The sequence below is a fragment of the Falco naumanni genome, chromosome 10 (assembly GCF_017639655.2).
Source record: "Falco naumanni isolate bFalNau1 chromosome 10, bFalNau1.pat, whole genome shotgun sequence".
NCBI classification, from domain to species: Eukaryota; Metazoa; Chordata; class Aves; order Falconiformes; family Falconidae; genus Falco; species Falco naumanni.
In genome coordinates, this window is record NC_054063.1 from 37208031 (window position 1) to 37229249 (window position 21219).

At 51.5% G+C, this 21219-nt stretch overlaps 1 protein-coding gene across 4 annotated transcripts; it reads left to right on the forward strand.

Moving 5' to 3' along the window:
* Positions 1-53: 53 nt before the first annotated feature.
* On the forward strand, positions 54-19770 carry GGT7 (gamma-glutamyltransferase 7). 4 transcript variants are annotated; one of them, XM_040608066.1, is made up of 15 exons: positions 54-285; positions 3028-3254; positions 4628-4779; positions 5770-5884; positions 6427-6494; positions 7169-7242; positions 7700-7893; positions 10123-10210; positions 10948-11075; positions 13196-13284; positions 14069-14221; positions 14754-14871; positions 15585-15722; positions 16684-16783; positions 18291-19770. In XM_040608066.1, exons 1-15 carry the CDS (start codon positions 93-95, stop codon positions 18452-18454), a joined length of 2001 nt encoding a protein of 666 aa, XP_040464000.1. In that variant the 5' UTR covers positions 54-92; the 3' UTR covers positions 18455-19770. The 4 variants fall into 4 exon arrangements, with proteins under 4 accessions (XP_040464000.1, XP_040464004.1, XP_040464002.1 ...); XM_040608070.1 differs by lacking the exon at positions 54-285 and adding an exon at positions 293-2913; XM_040608068.1 differs by lacking the exon at positions 54-285 and adding an exon at positions 293-2481 and having other exon boundaries at positions 2659-3254.
* Positions 19771-21219: the final 1449 nt, after the last annotated feature.

A 21219-nucleotide genomic window follows, 5' to 3' on the forward strand; every position in this document is an offset into this window, starting at 1 on the left:
TCCCCCCGCCCCGGCCGCCCCCCCCGCGGGGAGGAGCCGCGAGGCCACCGGGCCCGGCCCGGCCCCTTCCGGCTGCGGCGGCTGCGGCGGCGATGGCGGTGCCGGTGCCGGCGGAGGCGGGGGCAGGGGCAGGCCGGCAGCGGGCCCTGGCCGCGGCCTCGCCGGTGGACTACATGAGCATCACCAGCTTCCCCCGGCTGCCCGAGGAGGAGGCGGGCGGCGCGGGCGAGGGCGGCCTCCGCGCCCGGAAGGAGGAGGACGCGTTCCTGGGCGAGCAGGACACGGGTGAGGGGCGGCGGCCGAGCCCCCGGTGCCCCCGGCTCCCTCCCGCTGCGGCCACCGCCCGCCCTGCGGGCCGCCCTCCGCGGCTGCCGGCGCCGGCCCCGCCGCCTGCCTTGCGGGGACGCGCGGGGGAGGCCGGGGCAGCGGGGGGCGCGGCGCGGTGCCGCCAGCGGGGCGGCTGTCAGACGCGGGGCCCCGGCCCTGGGGACGGCCCTTCGCCGGTCGGTGACCGGCCGGCCCTCCCAGGTGTCACAGAGCGCTCCTGCCCCGCCGCATCGCGCCTCTCCAGGGCACAGGGCTCCCGTGCCCCCCCGCCCCCCGCGCTGTCCCCTGCCGGTTCCCCCGCCCGGTCTCGCCCCGCGCGGTTGTGGCGGAGGCGCCGGGCCTGCGGGCGCCGCTCTCCCGAAAGGCTCTCACCGGCCCCTTGGAGCCTCCCCGGGCGCCTCAGGGGCTGGGTGGGAGCTGCGTGCCGCGTTACCGGCCGGGCCGGCGGGGAGGGAGCTCAGGCCTCCGGTCCCTGCTGCCCAGGAGGTCTCGGTAAAAGGGGGAAGCCCCTGTCGTGCTGTCGGTGCTGGGGACAGACCCCCAAGGACTGAGCGGTCCCACACTGCAGCGCCTGCCAGAGCCCACCAGCATTTCTGGCCTCAGCTGTCCCCTCGGCAGCAGCTCCAGAGCTGGGGTGGCCCTGGTTCCCCGGGGAGCCGCGTCTCCTTCATGGCCCCCACGGAAGCCATGTAGGGCTCATTGGCTTCTCTTTCTAGTGTGAACGTCGGTGGTGGGACGGGCACCTGTGTGTTGGCCTCTCAGGCTGCTCCTTGCCCTCCATGCTCCCTGCTGAGCCCTTTCAGCCACTCCTGTCCCCACACCACGGCCCTGCTGTCCCCAGACAGCACCAGCAGTTGCAGAGGCCAAGTGACTTGCCAGAGGCCACGCGGGATGTCAGTGGTGGAGACCAAAGGGACTTCTGCATGGGTGGGAGAGGCCACCCTGGAGGGCCGTGGCTCGTCCTCTCCCATGGTTGCTCCCTGGGATGTTTGTGTCCCCTGGTCCTGGGCTGTCCTGTCACCAGCACTATGGGAGCAGAGCAGAGGGACACAGTCCCAGAGCGGTTGGGCAGAGGAGCCCAGCTCACTGTTTCCCACCGGTGGGGCTGGTACCCCACTGGGTGTGCAGGGGGCTGTATGGGACATCCCTCCACAACGGCATCCCCCACCAGGACAGTCATGGCCCCCACCGGTGGCGCCCCAGCCCATCGCCCGCCCCAGCCAGGCTTCCCTCTGCCCACACACTGCAGGCTCAGCTCACAGACCAGGCGTGCTGGGGAGGGACCCTGTGTGCGCTCAGAGGTGTGGGCTGGGAGAGTTGAGCCTTTCCCAGTCATGCTCCTAAGTCACCGCAATGTGAAGGAGATTAAATTCACCCTAAGGGCATTCCGTGGCTGCAGTGGGGTTACTGCTGGTTGCAGCGTCACTGAAATTAAAACTAACACCCTGCCTGGCCCCAGGAGAGCTGCAGTCAAGGGGTCTTTAATGTCATGCCAAGGACAGGGCTGGTGGTCCCCAGGAGATGCTTCCTGCCAGAGCAGATGGAGAAGCATGGTGGGATGATGGGGGATGCACAGTTTCCTGCTCATTCCCTTCTCCCTTACCCCAAACCTGGGAAATGTCCCCTCTGTGGAGAGACAAGCTTCTCATCTTGTCTTTTCTACTCGATGCTCCTCTTCTTCCCACCACAGATGTGTGGGGCACTGCAGCTCCCAATGGCTCTTGGCAGCTCCCTGAAAAATATTCATCCAGGAGCTGTGGGTGCTGCCCCAAGCCGCTTGGTCCCATTTGGTGCCTGGCAGGGATGGGTATGTCCCCACGGCTGCACCAGCAGCTCCATGTGCCCAGCAGTGCCAGTGCAGAGGCAGGGCACGCTCAGCCAGCGTCCTCCCTGCCGCGAAGGCAGCTGATGCAGGCAGAAATTCAAGGCATCTTTTAGAGCAAAAGAGACTTTTTCATCCTGCTGAGCATTGTTTGCTGTCTGGTGGATGCCCAGCAAAACCCTGCCCTGTTGCATTTGCCATTTTGGAGCTGGGCGTTCGGCGAGCAGCTTGATTTCACAGTGGGCCTCGTCAGCTGGAGGAAGCAAGAAATGAAAGCAGAGCCTTTCCTGCCGTCGGAGCGGGTGGACGCCCCTCGGCCCTCTGGTTTGCAGGTTTGCTCCTCTCTGCCCTCACTTTGCCATGCTTCTGTAGAGGTATTTTCTGTGCCCAGGCCACTCATTTTGCTTCGCCTCTGTTTTGCTCAGGTGCTTTAGCTCAAGCATAGCTCCAAACAAGGCTGCTCGACTCTATTTTTATATATCTATCTATCTTAATTTCCTCTTCTTCAGTCCTGCTGCATTTGAGAGATGTGTTTTCAAGTCAGTGCTGTGTTAAGAACCCCTCCAAATGGAGCAGTAACTGTGGGCCCATCACTGAAGACTGATGAATGGATTGAAATGGAGCAAAATTCAGGGGGGTTTGCCCCTCGTAATCTCCAGGGAATTCAGTTTGGAATAAGTAGAGCTAAAGGAAGGGATCAGTAAAATGACCTAAAGCAGCATCTGAACCAGAAAGTCTGTTGAGAGCTGGGATCAATAGGGAAGGTAATAGCCTTGCTGAAAGGGGCACGGTGTAATGTTAGCACTGGGTAAACACTGCAATAAGAGCCCTGTGTTGCTCAATAACTAACACTTGTTTTTTCACCGCTGTCCACAAAGACCCAGACTCCTTCCTGAAGTCAGCACGTCTCCAGCGCCTGCCCTCGTCCTCATCAGAGATGGGAAGCCAGGACGTGTCCCCTCTCCGGGAGACCAGCAAGGACCCTTTTTCCGGAGACTGCAGCTGCCGACAGGATGGGCTGACTGTCATCATCACTGCCTGCCTGACCTTTGCCACCGGGGTCACGGTGGCCCTGATCATGCAGATCTATTTTGGAGACCCTCAGGTAAGATGAAACAGTGGCTTTTGCAGTCAGGCTTTGGCTCCAAAAATAGGAGAAGCTCCCTAGCTTTCCTCCTTGCCAACAGTTCAGTGGGATAAGTGCTGGTGAACCCCAGCCAGTGTCAGTGAGATCCTGGGTGCTGAGTCTCTCTTGGCAATTCCATCCCAAATTGTCTCAAAAGGTTTTTCATGTCTGGGAGTCGTGCTCAGAGGGGTGGGCTGAGCTCTCGGTGCCTGCCCTGCGGCGTGGGTGGCTGTGCCTGGCAGGTTTGGGGGTGCTGTTGGGGGGAAGTGGGCAGCCCTGCTGCTGTAACTCCAGTTGCAGTTTGAGCCAGTTGTGAATGCTTTCAGAGAGCAATCCTTAGTTAAGCAGTAGGCATCTTTTGTACATCTCCACTTGGAGAGAGTTTTATGGATCTGTATGCCCAGGCTCACCTCTCAAAGGATGCGTCCCAGGACCAAGCAGGGAAATAGCTGAAAACAGGGCTGAACCTCCTGCTGATCTGTCCCACAGACCAGTGCTAAACTGCAGAGCAAAGGCAGCATGGCCATGGGGTCATAACTTCCTGCAGAACATCTCCTGCCAGGTACTGCAGCCTGAGAAAGGCCAAGGAACAGTCAGTAGTCACCATCATCTTCTTTATATGCTGCCCAGCAGGGCAGAGCGCCTACAAGTCCATGTGGAAGAGATTTGCCTTTTTTTTTTTTTTTTTTTTAATTTATTGCTCTCTCACTGGCATGCAGAATGCAGCCATTGGGAGTGGAGTGGCTTGGCTCCATGGCTGGCTGGGGTGCAGCACTGGAATGAGGCTGCACAGCCTTTCACGGCACTGCTGGAAGGGCCAGTCCTGCCCGCCAGCCTGCCATGGCCCTTCTGTCGTTGCACTTCTTGGGGCTGTTCTGGCTCGTGCCGAGATGCTGCAATTTGCACCACAGGATTAAAATGAACCTTTGCAAACTTCCTGTGGCTGCCGTAGCACCGGCGCCAGGGAGGGATGAGAACAAGCCATGGAACTGGGGCGGATGCTGCTGTATTCCCATTTCCAGTGACTGCATTGCTGCAGCACAGTGACGGCATGCCATCGCCCATTGCTCTTGAGGGTTAGTCTGACGCTGCTCTGGGGTGGCCCACCAGCTTAGCATGTCTGCTGCCGAAAGCTGGCTGAGCGATGGCCATGGCTACATGCAGAGTAGCCACAGCTGCCCTGGTGCAGGGATGTGCCAAGGGACATATTACTCCCACCAGCATTTGGAGGAATCTAAAAATGCAGATTGGCCACAGCCTTGGCAGTGGCCTCAGCCTTCAGGTCCCACAGAGCTGGCAGAAGGCAGCCCCAGCACCCCTCCCTGGGCACAACGCCTCTCCTCTTCTGGCAGATCTTCCACCACGGTGCTGTGGTCACAGACGCTGCCTGCTGCACGGCGCTGGGCATAGAGGTGCTCAACAAGCAGGGCTCCTCCGTAGATGCAGCCATCGCCTCAGCCCTCTGCGCGGGAATCGTCAACCCCCACACATCAGGGATTGGCGGGTAAGTGTTGATCACTCACCCCCATGCTGTTGTCTGCAGTTGTCCTCAAGCAGGTGATATCCCCACCAGCTGAGACGTGCCTTTGTGGTAGCCCTAGTCCCAGCACGTGGTACCAGGTCTCTGACACCAGGCGGTGGATGTGTCCACATCTGCACAGGGGCAGGGAACCCTCCTGTGCACCAAGTTGACAGCGAGGGACAGAGACCCCCAGGGAGGGAAAAGCTGCATCTGCTATAGTGGCTGCCAGGAAGGTCCAAGCCTCAGGCTCACGAGGGTTGAAAACGTGACCACAGGCTGCCAAGCCCCTCCATGAGTGTGCCAGGAGCTTGCAACACCCTGGGCTCAGTCCCAGTGCTTTCAGAGATTGAGTGCTTCCCTCCATTAGCTCGGCTTCTGCTGCAGCAGGAGCCTGAGGTCCAAGCCCGGCTTTGGGCAGCTGCCAGGGAAGGCACAGCAGTGAGGGGTGGCCTCCTCCCCATCCACATCCCCAGGGTCGCATCCACGTGAGCCTGGTGCTGTTGGCTCTGAGGGAGGTCTTGGGGGCATTGCGTAAAACACCACCTGATAGCTTCTCCAGACTGCCACAGATTGCCGTTGTAAGCAAAACCCCTCTTTTGTTGCAAAACTGCTCAGATTAGAAAGAAAATCCCAGATAGTCCCAGCCTGGCAGCGGAACAGAGCCAGTGGCCCCCTGGCCAGGCTGGCAGGGACTGATCCAGCCTCACTGCAGCCTCAGCACAGGGGCTGCCTGCGTCCCGCACTAGCCCTGGCTCGGTGGTCCCAGACTGCTCTCAGGGGAAGGGCAGCAGCGTTCCCCTGTACCGCTGGCCAGCCTGGGGTCGCTGCTGGGGCTGGTGACCTGCTATGATTGCCCTGTCATGCTAGGACTGGCCCCAGCCCCAGTGGCACCCACACTTTTCATTTTGGCTTTATGGCAGCAGCTGTTGGAGGTACAACCAGTGCCATGCTGTGACCCCCGTCTCGTTGCAGGGGTGGGGTGATGCTGGTCCACGACATCCGGAAGAACAGGAGCTGGGTGATCGACTTCCGTGAGGTGGCTCCTCTGGGCATCCCACTGGAGGGGGACCTGCAGAAGGACACCAAGGTGAGGACCAGTGCCTGCGGCTGACCCCTCCAGGGCTGTAGCTGGCTGATGTCTCCAGCTCTCCTCTTCCCACAGCTCTCGGGCCAAGGGGGAGATGCCTGGTGAAGTGACAGGAGACCTCTCCCACCATGGGCAATCCTGGGCCCTTACAGACATGGGGAGTCCAGGGAAAATGCTTCTCTGGCAGCCCCAAAATGCTTGAAGCCTTACAGGGTTTGGGGAGTAAAGGGGCATGTCTCTCTGGCAGTGGGGAGCCAGGAGAACAAGAGCCCTGGGAAGGAGCACAATCCCATGTCGTTCTGCTGAGTTATTTCTCCTGATCAAACTGGGTTGAGATCATGATTGAATTTGCCTATTTCCTTCGAAAAAAATTTATTTCCTAATTTAGCATGTTAATGCAGACCTCATCCCTCTCCTAAAAGCCATGCGGGCACTTCCAATGTGAACGTGACTTGCCTCTCCTTGACTTGCAGTTGGGGATTATATCCTGTGTCCTCATGGGCAGGAGCCTACTCTTCCTTTTTGTCCTTCCTGTGTTACAGCCAGGTCTGCTCGTGGGGGTGCCAGGCATGATACAGGGAATGCAGCAGGCGCACCAGTTACACGGGAGGTAAGACACAAGGCTGGCACAGGTGGGCTGTCCTCATGCTGCACAGGCTGTGCCCTGGGGTCCCTGTGGGGGAGCTGGGAGCACACGAGCCCTTGCCATCAGACCACGTTCTCAGTCGCCAGTCAAAGCCATTAGCTAAGGGGTACTTGGAGGATGGTGTTGAAAAATATGTTAATTTATTGGTACTTCATTTAACAAAAGAAAGAATTCAATTCAGCTTGGTCAGGTTTTCTGCAAAGCAAAATTGTGGCTAACAAGACGGATAATAAACATTCTTTTAGAAGTAGGTGCATAATGTTTTCATGCATGTCTGTATTTTCATTCTCTTTAGCTGGACCCTAAGGAGTGTGGCTGTCCTTGATGCTCTGTTGGGACTGGGAGGGAGGGATCTCAATGACTTGCTCAGGGCTGGAGCCTGGCTTGAGATTTTGCTCCACAGATGCCCATTCCCCATCCTTACACCGGCATTCCTCTCTGATGCACGTTGTGGAGCACTGAGGTGATCCTGCTAAACCCACTGAAAGCTCAGTGCTCCTTTGGGCCACCACTGGCCCCACAGCCTGGTCCTTCAGGAGCCGCCTGACCACAGAGCCGACTCCTGCACTTGCTCCCCACCACCCTGCCCTGCTGCAGCCCTCCAATGCACATTTCTCCTTGTCCTTTCTCCTTTGCAGACTCCCATGGTCTGAGCTGCTGGGCCTCGTGGCCAGTGTTGCCCAGGATGGGTTTAATGTCACACACGATTTGGGTAAGTACCCGATGAGTAGCCAAGGGTGGCTGCTTAGCGTGGAGGAGCACGTTGGCCACTGCTCGAGTGTGAGGCAGCTGGGGATGTAGATGGTTATTCATGGGAAATTCAGGCTCTTTGGACCTAGAGGTGGATGGTGTTGGGAGCTGAGCAACACGTGAGCCATGGTCTGCAAGGGGAGAGCATGGTCGCAGCAAAACTGGTGCCCTTTCCCAGGGCTGGTCAGGGAAAGGGAAGAGCAGCCCACGCTGGGCAGCCCCCCAGGGCCAGCCAGGGAAGAGCACTGGGGTTTTGTTGGGTTTCCTTCCCAGCTAATGCGTGCATGATCCAGCCACCCTCTAGTTTTGAAATGGGTGAGAGGGAGCGGCATGCCTCCAAAATCCCCGTCAGGTACACAGTGACTCCCGAGTTCCTGCACCCTGGCTTTTCTGGACGTCCTTCCCCTTCTCACCCACAGCCAAAGCCATAAGTGAACTGAAGGACCTGAACTACTCTGACAAATTTCGGGAGATCTTCCTACCAGATGGCCAGCCCTTGCTGCCTGGCATGTTCGTCAGGCGCCTGGACCTCGCAGCTGTCCTGGAGCTGGTGGGGGCAGAAGGGTCGTCAGCTTTCTACCGCGGAAACTTAACCCAGGAGATAATCTCCGAGGTGAGTCACGTCTGTCCCTGTCTCTGTCCCAGACCACACAGCACAGTCCGGGCTGGGGGTGCCACCTGCCATGTCACCTGCTTAAGGTGACAGCCTGGAGATAAGCCATAGCCAATGTGCCAGCACAATTGGGGGAAAAATGCATGCAGCCTCCTTTTTCTTTCCTGTCCCTGTCACAGCAGTGGTGTAAGTGACACATGGGTCAATTACACAGCCTAGAGAAGTAAAAACTCCATTTCCTCTATAACCAGGACAGACTTTTTTCAAAGGGAAAAAAAAATATCTCCATTTCAAGACCAGCTCTATGCTGAGTTACCATTAGTGACATCCCCTTTTCCCCCATAACGGGAGGTGCCCCACTGTTGAGAAGCAAATTTTTGTTGTTAAGGGAACTGTAAGATATAGACACTAGGAAGATGGTTTAAAAATAAAAACTGTGAGCCTTGTGAGCAGAGAATCAGACAGGCTTAGTCCCACTTAGGGTTGCTCTATCTTAACTCCTCTTGGTAGAGGTGCTCTGGAAAAAAAAGTAACAACAACAAAGTAGCTATTATGGTAAAAAAAACCCCAAACAACATTTATATCTCTGTATGTGCAGTCAGGGTGGTTGGTGGCACCATTTCTCCCTACCACTGTGGTTCATGTGTCATCAGTAGTTTGGAATGGGTTCTTTCAGCTCAAGCTTTAGACATTTGTGAGCTCTGTGTTTGGAAATCTGCTGTGGTTCACCTGGACCACAAGGTGAACAAGGAACAGGAAAAGTCCCAAGCTTGTGGTGTAGTTTCACAGCTTTATCACCCCAGTCACCCCACCTGAGGGCTGCTGCAGGGAAGCACAAACTCTGCAGAGGAGCAAGGCCCAGGGCTGCAGCACCAAAGACCCTGGCAAGCTCTGGGATCAAGCGTGCACTTGCAGCTTCGGTTGCAGAGCAGAGCAAAGTGCTGGCTTCCTGCAGTGTTTATTCTTCCAGCAAAGGGAGGGCATCGGTGTGGTGAAGTCAAGTAGAGCTCCAAAACATCCTGCAGAGGGAAGGCACAGGTGCAAAAAAATGCTCTCTGGGGAATTTGAGATAGTGCCTGCAGTGTGGGGCTGACCAGGACATCTTGCCTTTCTGTGCCATCTCGCTCCTTCTGCCCCACTCTGCGGTGCTTTGCCTGGGCTTTCCACTGGCCAGGCTCCAGGAAGGCTGCCCCTGGCACAGGCACCTGCCTGCCCATCTCATCTGTTGGGTTCAACCTGGCCTGTTCTCTGGGACTGCTCTGGGAGGGGGGCAGGGATCCCAGTAGGGGATATATCTTCTTTTGCAGCTTTGGGGTGGTTTGACATGCTGCCCCCCGTATCGTGCCCTGCATCAGCTTTCCTGCTGCAGTGATTCATCTGGTTCCACCAGAGAAGAGGAGTTTTCTGAACTAGCCAAGTTAGCTGGCTAGTTTAGAAATCAGAGCATGCACAGGTTATTCGTTCTTGTCCATTTTTGGATGGAAATCCAGAGGACTCATAGCAGCAACTCACCCCAGCAGAACCTCTCAGCAGGTTGTGTGGCTTCTCCTGGGTGGAAGGAAAGAGTTGGCCCATGAGCACAGTAGCACCTGTATGTTGACTGAGAGCATTACATACTTCAGGGGATTTTAAGATCAGCAGAGTGCAGTTATGATGGTCCTTCCTCATCTCCGTCATGACACAACCACAGAACACACGCAGTGGAGGGAATTACCGATCTTGACTGTGTTCACAAAAATTACCAAGCCCAGTAAATTGTACTTCTAGGAGAGCCTTATAGAAAGAGCAAGGGTTCAGCAGACTCACTATCATCTGAAATAATTAAAACCAGGGTGGGAATTGTATGCTACAGATTTCCAGTGTCAGCGACCTGCTACACACAGGTTCCTTCTCTTTGTCTTTTATCCCGGCAATGTTGAGATGCTTGCTAACCTTTAACATCCTCATGCTTGCCACCCAGGGGAGCGAAGACGGTGAGGCAGTGCCAGTCCCCATTTGGGGCTTTTGGAGGTGAGCTGCAGAGCCTTGCAGCAGTGGTGAACAGTGAGCCAGGCCACCACAACCATGAAAGCACAGAACTTCAGGGTCCTGAGGAACCTGGCACTTGGCTCGGGATTCTCAGTGGTGCTTGTTTGACAGTATGGTCTGTGGTCACCTGGGCTAGCATGAGGAACACAGCTGGCCTTGACCCAGCTTTCTCAGTGTGCACTGCTTTGCTTTTCTACACAGGTCCACAACTATGGAGGAGTCTTGGTGGAGGAAGACTTCAGCAATTATAGTGTCACGGTGGAGAATCCTGTGCACACAGTCTATCGAGGTGAACGCCTGACCCATTGCCATGCAACTCCAATTAAAAGTGTGCTTCACCTGTCAAGAGGTGGCGGCACTATTTAACAAGAGTTGAAGTCAAAGCTGCGCAGAGGCATCCCCAGGGAGTTTCCTGCTATTGCCTGCTGACACTGATGTGCTGCAGGCAGTTCAGGAGGTTTTCAGCACTTTGAAAGCGGCCTGCTTTTTCCTTGATAGTGACCAGTGGCATTTTGATAGTCTTAGAGTGTAAAAATGCAACACAATCACATACTGATGCAGTGTCTAGGTAGAAGCTGGACCGTAGGCTAGCACCGATGTCTGAAGACAGTTCCCCAAGTTGATCTACAAGGAAGAAAAACTTACTTTGTGCAGAAAGTTTCTAAAATGTCATTCTTTTCTAGAAATCCCTGTATTTACTCTCCTTATATTTGTAGTGTTGCAAACCAATTTTTTTCTCTGTTGTTCCATACTGCAGTCCAGAAACCAACCAGCCAACCAACAACCACTGAATTTCAGATGTAAAAAAAGCATCCCTATTTGGGCTTCCTTCATCCATCATAAAGAAACAGAAAGATACAACAGGAATGTTTTGGGAAATCCTTTTCAAATCTTGTTGCTTTCCATTATTTCCCTTCAGATCTGGAAAGGCTTCCCTGCCCTCTAGGACGCTAGCTTATGGGAGAGTACTGTAACTGGACAGTATCTGACAAAAGCAGCTTCATTCCTCTCTTCTTTCCTTCACAGGTCATCTTGTTTTCAGTCCCCCACCTCCACATGCAGGTCCTGCACTGATCACAGCCCTGAACATCCTCGAGGGCTTTAACATCACAAATCAAGTATCCAGGGGGAATATCTTGCACTGGATAGCAGAGGTAAGAGGCTCAACATTTGGCTGAATTTCCTGTGCTGCTAGAGAATTATGTATTTGTTTATTCCTTGGTTGTACAAAAATGTTTGTGGGTAATTCCCAGACGAGAATGAGCAAATAGACTGCTAAGGTGTAGATCTGAGCTATGCTGCTGCCTCAGGCAGGTGCAGATGCTGGAGCCTCCTGCTCAGCTGAGCTCTTTCTTGCTTAGCCCAGAGCTTTTTCAAACAAACAGGCTGCGGCTTTTACCCATTTCTTGTATGCAATTGTGTCTTCAGAATGACTCAGCTGAGGGTGGTCCCAGCTATTTCCTCTACCTCTTGTGCTGCAGTGGCCCTGGCCATTCCAGACCCCTGCCAGGGCACCGTAAGGGGAGTCAGCAAGCAAAAACCTGTACATGGCGATGACAAGGGAAACTGACCCAACACCTTATATAATTTTTTTAAAATCTTTACATTTTAGCCCACCTCATGATCTCAGCGGCCCAGATCATGATTTTTCAGGTATTTAGGGCTGTCAGCCCTACTAAAACATTGCAGCTTCCCAGGAAGTCAGGCAGGTGCTCTGTTTCCTGCTCTGTAAGCAGAGTTATGTTCTTAGATGCGTAACAGATCCACAGCTGGGTTATAAAAGTTGGGAATTTTAAGCAAGGATGAAACCACATCCTTGTAGCAGGCAGGAGAGTGGGTGCTTGGAAGTTAGTGCCCCTCAGCAAAAATGCAGCAACTGGAGGTGTTACACAGTGCTGGGGCTGTGCAGAGGCAGAGAAGATTGACTCACCTAAGTAATTTTTGGGCTCTCTTCAGGAAGCTTTGGATGAATCTATTTGCTCTGTGTTTGCACCAGGCCAAGAGTTTCACCCATTGGTTATCATGTCCCAGCTCCAGATAAAGGACAGACACTTGAGAAGTTGTGCAGCCCTGATTACTGGGGACCACACAGCTGAACACATGGCTGAGATTCAGTGCTACGTCAGCACCAGCTAGTCCAGCCCTGGGACAGTAATGACCAAGTTGTCCTTAACCTGTGCCTGTGGGGTGGACGTGGTCTTCTTGTGTCAGTGGAGCTCTTCCTTGACTACCAAGCCTCTTGTACATCCACCATATGGTATGGTGGTCAGGAGACTGTTCCATGGAAGTGCCACCTTCTCCAGAAGTTAATCATGTTCTACCCTGTACATCAGAAGATAAATGATGACACTTCAGGAGAAGTTGTTGATGCATGGCACGTACCAAAACAGAAGTCACATCTAGCTGTCTAACCTGCAGGGTAAATGTACTGTCTTGAATCTTGAACGAAAATGGCGTGACCTGCAAGCTGAAAGTCTAGTGCGTTTCTGCTAGGCACAGGCTGGCTTGATTGAAATGCACATTTCTCCTTGTGGCTGTCCCCTGGCTACGCCGTGTAAAACCGAGGCTAGAGAAAAACTGTGTCTTTTGAAATTGCATCTTCCTAGTTTTAATAGACTGGCTTATGCAGGATTCTGCATGTATAAAAAACCAAATCCCTTCCTCTTTTTACGTTATCATTCCCTCAAGTGTGCTGGGACTAATGCTTTCTGTTCAGACACTTCGGATGACTTATAACTAGGAAGGTGCGTAGCAGCTGGTGAGCGAAATAGCTCATTTCTGCTCAGCAGCGATGCAGTGCCAATGGAGCCGCCATCCAGAGGCAATGGTGAGCCCAGGACCCACTGTCCCACAAGGATTCAGTGTGATCTGTGTGATCTCTGCTGTTGTGGTGACCACTCATGAATGGAAACAGAAGGTAGCTGGCATCCTGGTGACCCTGTCTGCCAGCTGGCAGTGCAGATGAACCACTGAGCTGAGCCAGCTGGCCAGCTCCTGCCAGGCGCGTTCTACCTTGTGCAAACACTGCTGGATAAGCTCGGCTCCCCCAGCACACAGTTTGTTGTGCCAAAATGATGCCCCTTGGTCCCCAAACCCACGTGCGGCAGCCCTTTGCACTGAGGTATTCCCAGGACCAGGCTTTTGGATGGTTTTTTTTGTAGGCTTTAGTCAACATGCCAGGAGACCAGATACCTCTTCCTGTTTAGAGTTTCACAAGTTGTATTTCCAGGGCCAACTAAATATTTTTCTTTCTTTCTTTCTGTGTTCTATTTAGACATTGAAAATAGCCCTGAGTCTAGCTACCAACCTGGGAGACCCGTCTGATGATGTGTCCGTCACTCACATAGCAGAAGGCATGGTGAGGTAGGTCTGAGGCTTACAGGCATGGGCACAGTTGCAAGATGTGTGGTTTGGATGTCAGTCCTGGATTTGCTCCTTTCAGTGCACGGGGAAACCTAAGGGGGGTTTTCTACCTCTGTTTTACTGAGGAAAGGTCAGTCCTTGAGTGTCTTCCTAGGGCTCACTCTTCCACAAGGATCACAGCCGATACGATGGGGCTCTGGGGATGGGTTGTGGGATGTCCTCACACAAATTTCCTGGAGCCAGCTTGATCTTCAGGGTTCCTCCCACTTTCCCACCCCTCTAAATATTCCTTCTTGGCCAGTCAGACAAATGGCCATTCATGTGGTCATGACCACACATGCGGTTTCTGACTCTCCCTTCCCCAGCACAGGGCTCAGTGCCTTCACAGAACACCCAGACGTGCGGGAGAGGCCAGACACAGGGATTCAGCCCAACCTCCCACCTCAGAGCCAGGCTTAGCCATGGCTGGTGGCCAGGGCTGGACCTGACTTGCCCGCCTGCTGGAGAGCTCGCATTCTGCGGGGTGGTCCACCGTTGTCCGGTGGGGCTGAGTTCACCACTGTAGGCGGGGCCTGGGAGGTCCATGGCATTGCCTCTCTGTGTGGACCAAGCCATCTTTTCTCCTTCCATGGAGTGAACTGAAGGAGCTCCCTGCCCTCAGTGCCAGCCCCCTCGGGGAGACACCACCTGTGGCTGTGCAGATGTGCTCCCACAGAGAGACAAAGAGATGTTCAACTTCCTAGGTTCAGGGCTTTCTTTCCTCTTCCCTCCCTCATGGCTGAAGTAAATCAGAAGCTGATTCCCTGCGCCAGCTGATTAATGACTCCCAGTCCTTCTCATCTGATCTCCGTGTGCCTCACTTCTCAGTGGAGAGTGGACCCGCTGCTAGCCAGGTCCTCGTCATGGGACCTGATGACTTCATTGTTGCAGTTGTAAGGTAAAGGATTCACTTCTTCCCTCCGTCATGTACTCAGAGTGTGGGAGTGGGGAGCAGAAAGCAGGTTTGGCAGGATGGGGTGGGACCAGACCTGGGGCAGCTGGGCTACTCTGTCCCAGTGAGCACTGCAACAGGAGCAGCGGGAAGGCAGGTGATGTGTGAGCTGGTGCTGCTCTGCCCTGTGGCCTCCTGCAGCCCTCTCACAGTGAAACATGTCTGGATGGGCCTGAATCTGCTCCCTGGAGAAGAGCTGATGGCCAAATCTGAGGACTGATGCGGGCATGGAGACAGATCCATCACCTAGAGGGGAATCCTTAAACACAGGGAGGGACAGAGCTGCTGTCGCCCACACAGGTTCCTGCTCCTAAGTGCATGGATACTTTCACTCCTCACATCTAACCAGCCCTGAAGAACTACCGAAGAGTCTCTTATCGGGCCAAGAGGGGACAGAAAACTGGAGCCCTGAAAAGCCTCCAAGTGTGCAAAAATCTCTGGGAGGATTTTTACAAGATTTCTTTATGTTTCTTTTCAGTTCTTTGAATCGTCCCTTTGGCAGTGGAATAATAACACCCTCTGGAGTCCTCCTGAACAGCCAGATGTTGGACTTCTCCTGGCAAAATAAAACAATGAACCACTCAATTCCCAGGCTGGTAATGGATGACATGGAAAATTCTTTATTTGAACTGTCTGTACCATTTTTTTCAATTTTATTCTCATCTCCACAGCAGGGAGGCCTATTTAGTGCCTTATTAATAACTGAGAGACAACAGTCTGTAGAAAGCTTGTATTTTTTCATTATATGAGCCACTGAAACAGAAGGCTTCATACATATCAGTCATCATTATAATGCAGTTTTATCAGTCAGTGCTGCATATCTCAGCTACCTATTTTCCCTGCAGTCCAGATGCACTGTAAAGCAACCGTCCTTTTCTGTGACTTGAATTAAGAACTATCTCTATGAATTGCTGCTCTGCACTTCTAAAAGTAGCAGGTAGCAGAAAAAAAATCTTCAGGTCTTGCAAAGGAACAATTCCAGACTAGTAGTGGTGGCTCCCAGTGTTGCCCTGTTGTTCCTTCTTGCCATGTATTGTAAATGCATTCCACTTTGTTGGGCTGGTACTGCAGAAGTATGTGAATGGCTCCAAAGACCTTCTGTAAAAGAGCCACAGCATGAAACAGGACAGATCCTGTTAACAACAGAGAGCTTTATCATAGCAGTGAGGGTGTCAGACTTGTAAAACTACACAAGTGCAATCGCTAGCTGAAGCATAAAGATTAAGAAATTAACTTGCACAACTTGAGCACCAGCAAAGCTTTAGTCAGTTTGCTGAATTTTTTTGGTGTGTCTTTTCTTCAACTGCAGCAAAATCTCATTCAGCCTCGGAGACGGCCCCTGTCTTTCCTGTTGCCCACCATTGTGAGACCATCCGAGGGGATGTGTGGGACATACCTGTGTCTGGGAGCTAACAACGGGGACAGAGCCTTGAGCAGCATTGTGCAGGTCAGTGCTGTGTCCAGGCACCCGCCCTCTCAGCACAGTGGTTGAGCTCAACACTGAGCAGGGTCCCCTCCTGCAGTACAGGCTTTCCCTTCCTAATGTCCCAGGCTGAAACTGGTGGGCACAGGTTTACCAGTTCAGTCTTTGGTGTCACCAATTCCACACGTTTGGTTTTCCAGTTCTCTTAAGAGCCTTGGGTTTACTTCTTTTGCACCTTCCCTGGTGGCACCACTCATAACTGTAGAGGAAAAGCATCTTGGCAAAGCCTATAATGGTTTTGTGTTATTCCAATACCTGTTCAGAGCTCATCTTAAGGATCATTAGGGAAAAAAAGGAGCATTTTGTATTGAGAGAATTGTAGGAGGCTGGCAGGCCTTTGGCCCTTTTCCCTATGAAAAGCTCCTTTTAGTGCGTTCCCGAATGAATTCCTCCCTACTCAGCATTTGCTATAAATTGGGCAGCTCCTCCTAACTTATGGTTTGTAGTGAGGTGAAGTACTTGCCAATAGCTCGGTCGCATGCACAGTGGCAACGGATTGCTAAAAGAAAGGCGCAACAAGAATGGCTCCCATTTTCCTTACCTTTTGGAAGGCACCATTCAGAGTGAAACTAAAGCCAGCCATTGCTTCCTAATGCTTTGTTTGGAGAAGTCACGTGCTGAGCTTTTAGCTGTAACAAACACTTATTTAGAGATTACATCACATTCCAGACATACAACGCTCCTAATTGAGCAGGAACTCTGGCAAAAAGCCCGTGCAATCCTGAAAAGGTACCGCTGTTTCACCAGCCATATACAGGCCATGATTTAAGGGCCTCCTTCATATGCTGTTCGGTAAATAGTTCCAGATCTTCTTTGCCTGCAGCATCTGCAGATGTTGGAGACACCAGTTAGGGGAATGCTCGGGAAGTTGCCTTCTATTCACATTACATTTTTTTATTATTGAGGTTCTTCTGTTCTCTTGCAGGTTTTGGTAAATGTTTTAACATTAAACAAGAATCTGAGTGAAAGTTTGTCACTTGGTCGACTTCACCCACAGCTTGAGTCCAACATCTTGCAAGTTGACAGTGAGTATGGACACTGGGTATGGTGCAGCCTACACACCTCACAGATTTAGAAGAGGGGCAGGATTTTCTTAGCACATGGAGGTGTGGAAGTGTGACAGCCTGGTGCACAGCTCACTGTGTTCTAGGGTCCCCAGCGAGTGCGTAGGGTTTGAGGGAAGACAAAAAGCAGCAACCTAGCTTCTTCAAAGCCTGGAGCCCTTGCTGAGCCATGCCCTCTCCCTCTTGTCTTGAGAATGCTCCCTGACCCCTCCCAACACCACCTATCCAAACTTTCTGGTGCTTCTCCCCAACCCTCCCTCTGCCCCAGCTCACCTTCCCATAGCAGCCACATCCTGTCCTTAAAATCTTTTGACAATCTGATGCCATTGAGGATATCCAAATTAAAAAAGATCACAACCACAGCTTCATCCAGACAGGTCCTGAAAGCTAGCAGATCTTCTTACACTTTACTACCACTGCCATAAATTATATTCTCTCACTTTCCAGTCTGTGTCCCTTAACACCAGCATCTGGGAGAAGACAAGGCTTATGGCAAGGCTTGCAACTTGGAATGCAGCATCAGTGCTGACACTCTGGAGACTGTACTGCCAGCTCTTGTCCTTGTTATTACAAGACTTGGTCTCTCTGGTGTTTTTCACAAAGCTCCGTGCCTTACCGGAGTGAACCATAAATGAAATTTGATTGTCATTTCACCCAGAGTAGCCACAGTTTCTAGGCCTTCCCATTTCAGAGGAAAATCTAAAAGTGTTTGTCAGGTGTGACCACAGACTTGGAAACTTGAGTGTAATTAAAACAAATCCAAAACTTCAAAAGGTCCTGATTTTTGGGTTTGGACATTTGGCATCAACAAGATATATGTTAAGATACTTCTGCAATGTATGTAGCTTAAATAACTGTGGGGTTTCTGTGTGCCTGCTTGGTTTGTCCAGCTGCATCCCCAGCTTTGTGTCCTCAGGCACTTCTATTCATACAGAAATCACAAAACATCAAATAAACAAAGGCAGAAGAGCAAGCAAACTAAGGCTGGAAGTTTAAGGAGTACGCAAAGGGGAAGTTGGGAGGCTTATCACAAAGTATGTCATTTGAGAACTTGTTTTGCTAGCGTTTGTTTTGAGCTGCCTTGCATCTTATTTTCACTAATAACTGTTAACACTGTTATTTGTAATGAAGCTCTTAAGAGCAGGGACTGTCTCATGTTCTGTAACAAGAGTAACTACAATAGGTACCAACAACATATTTTTCCAAAGAGAAGGACCTTCCACATCTTTAAGTGGTCTCCTGGATGCCCTCAGCTCCCCCGTGGCACAGAGCGCTGCCCAGCTGTGCTGAGGACCGGAGGACTGCTGCCTCAGCACCCCTTGCCCACTCGGCTCTTCCCGGCTGGGCACCTTCCGAGCGCTGCGGGCAGCTTCCTGCATGCTGCAGGTCCCAGCGGGGCTAGAGCAGAGCTTTGCGTCAAAGCCAGCGGTGGTTTCAGTTACAAACTCCTCTTTTAAAACCCTTACAGGTGAGTTCCCTGAAGAAGATGTTGAATATCTTGTAGCCAGGGGCCATCAAGTGGATAAAGTCAAAGTGGTCTCCTTAGTTCACGGGGCCAGGAGAACCAACAGTTTTGTCATTGGCCTGAAGGACCCCAGGAGCGTGGATGCTGCTGGAGCCACAATATTGTAGCGCCTCCCGGATGACGTGTTCACTGAACCAGGCTTAGACAAATCGACCCAAGTAACGTGCATGTTCTGAAACAGCTCCTTCTCCATCCCCCGGGCGGGAGCTCCACATATACACTGCTGAGTAGCCTTTCTGCATTCCCCACCCGGGATGACACCAGAGGGGTTAACAGCGCCAGTATACAGCTCTCTGATTTTTTTTGTTTCATTTTTAAACTATTTGAATTGCAAGCAGCCTGGTCCTTGTTACAGGAATGCAGGGAGCACACTTTTCTTTTGGCAGAGGTTTGCTAATAATTTCAGTCTTTCAGAAGCCCAGTTCTAGCCAGCATCCTAATTTTAGTGAGCAGGAACATTAGCAAAGGAAAAACCAGCTGCTGCTGCTGGTCATCTTCATCTCCCTATCGTTCCCAAACTCATTCTTTGCCTCTTGTGTGAGCCAATAATTCATGCAGCCTAATGTAGTGTTTGTAGGTGCCTGTAGCTGGAGTATCAGGGAGTCCTTTAATACTCTGTATGGGCCAGCTGATGTTTAGCAGCATGCAGCCTCCTGGGCTAGTTCCTTTTCTCATATCACAACATACCTTGAATTTCGGGAGTAAATATTTTGAATCAAGTTGCTGCGCAGTCTGATTTTGTAAATGGAGCAACAGTTTTTAACTTCTAACAACTTGTGGACCCCCCAATAGTTTTCCTACAGAGCATCCTCCATGGTGAATTTAAGTTTAGTGGTAATGGGCTTAATTTTCTTAGATGTTTTTTGGAGATATCTTAGTAGTACTCCGCAGACTCGTAAAAATCCACAGACTATGGACTGAAAACCACATCGAGAGCGTTTGGGTAGGTTCAGGGCTTTCCTTACACTGCCTTATCTCAGCCTGCTCTGAAAGCCTGAGTCGTGTAATCCCTACAGAGAGGCTTGGGATTTTCTGCTTACTAAATTCATGCGAGTCCTTCAGCTCCGTATTTTAATAGGGGTGGCTCTACTGGAAAAGCTGAAGAGAGTGAAAGAAGAGCTACGAAGTGAACCAAACACTACTGAGATAGTTTTCTGTCTGCAGCATGTAGTGCAAAATACAAGAATACTTCTGTATTTCTTGTCTGAAATAATGAAGAAAGAGAATACCACATCTGACAGCTGCACCACTTCATTCAATCCATGTTTGGACATTTCCTTCTTTTTTTTACTAACAAGTTAGAGATACCTGGCACTAAAAAAATCTGGAATTTGATAATTTTCTCCTGTTTAAAATTTGATTATTTCTTTCATGATGCAAATGCATCTATGGCCACTGTACATATTATATATGTATGCCTGCTTATGGTTGTCTTGGTCTTTCATTTGATGATTACACCAGTCACCCTCTGACGCTCCTTGCCATTTGACACAGGGAGCCTGCGGGTCATTTTGGGGCAGTCGGGGTGCTATAGCAGATAATTGGACTAATTGTTCCTACCACCTGCCAGCTGAGGATCTCAAAGCATTTACGTGAAGCCTTGCAGACCGCACCGAGGAAGGACAGAGATGCTTTTATGCTCCGCTGAAGCACAGCCACCCAGGAGAAGAGCAGGGCAGCTACCTGGCAGATGGGAGCATCAGTGGTATTGTCTGTTACAAATGCATCAGCTGAGAGACGGGGGAGGTACAACGTTGTCTTTGAGAAGCTGTCTTCTATGCCACCATACTGCCTGCAGGGCAAGAAGAGACCTTCACCATAGGGACGTAAAATCTATTTATTATTTATTTTTCTGTCATCAGCACTAGAGTTGGTCACTTCCCAGAGTCAGAGCATTCATAAAATTTTACATGTCTTGGAGCAGACCTTTTCAGGAAGGGAATGATGCAGTTCTGTGCATTGGATCTCACTGGTGGAAATCTGGGACTTTCTGGTGTGGGACAGTATTGATCCATCCCTTGGGCACAGAGGTTTACTGTGCAGAGCTGCAAAGTAAGTGGTCAAGCCATTGTCACTTCAGTACTTTGCATGGAATATCACAAAACACTTTGAAAGATAAAATTACTCCTTATTAACTGAATTCACCGACTCACTTCTGATGCTGGAGACTGCATTCATTTGGGAGTTAAAGACTGGGTTTGATTCGAAAGGGCACCTACGTGCCCCAAGGTACAATTCCACAGCAGTTATTCAGAATCTTAAAATAAAGCATGTTCCTAAGTGCTCTGCTGGGTCGTGGCCAGTGTTGCAAAAAAGGGAAAATTTAGAACAATTGGAAGGTGGGACTTAGGCCCCTCAGTCATGGCGAAGAGAAGTAAAGATATTTTGAATGATTTCCTATTTCTCTGTTTAAAAACTGCATCAGTATAACACAGGTGTGTTCAATATGGAAACCTTTAACCTGCTAATTGGCCCAGTGTCTCTGATACTTTTGAGTCCATCTGTTGTGATGAGATCTGATTAATCTAATGTAAGGTACCAAGAAATACCCAGTGCTCCCTTCTGTACAGCTGAGAGACACATTGTAAAATAAAGGGCCATATTCTGGAGATGTGTGTGTGCAGAGTAATCGCGTTGATTTCAGCCCAGCTACTGCAGATGTCCAAGAGTTCTGAAGCAGAGTTTGTTCTGAAGCTTTTACATGAAAGTGTCAGTGAGGAGCTTAGAACACAAAATACAAAACAAAGTGGCTGAGAAAAACCATGAAGGAATAAAATAAATCCAAGCAAAATAAAGGGAGGGGGGAAAAAAGATGCCTTTTCCACATGTGACTATTGTGATCTGTAGGGCAATCGGCTTGTCTTTGCCCATG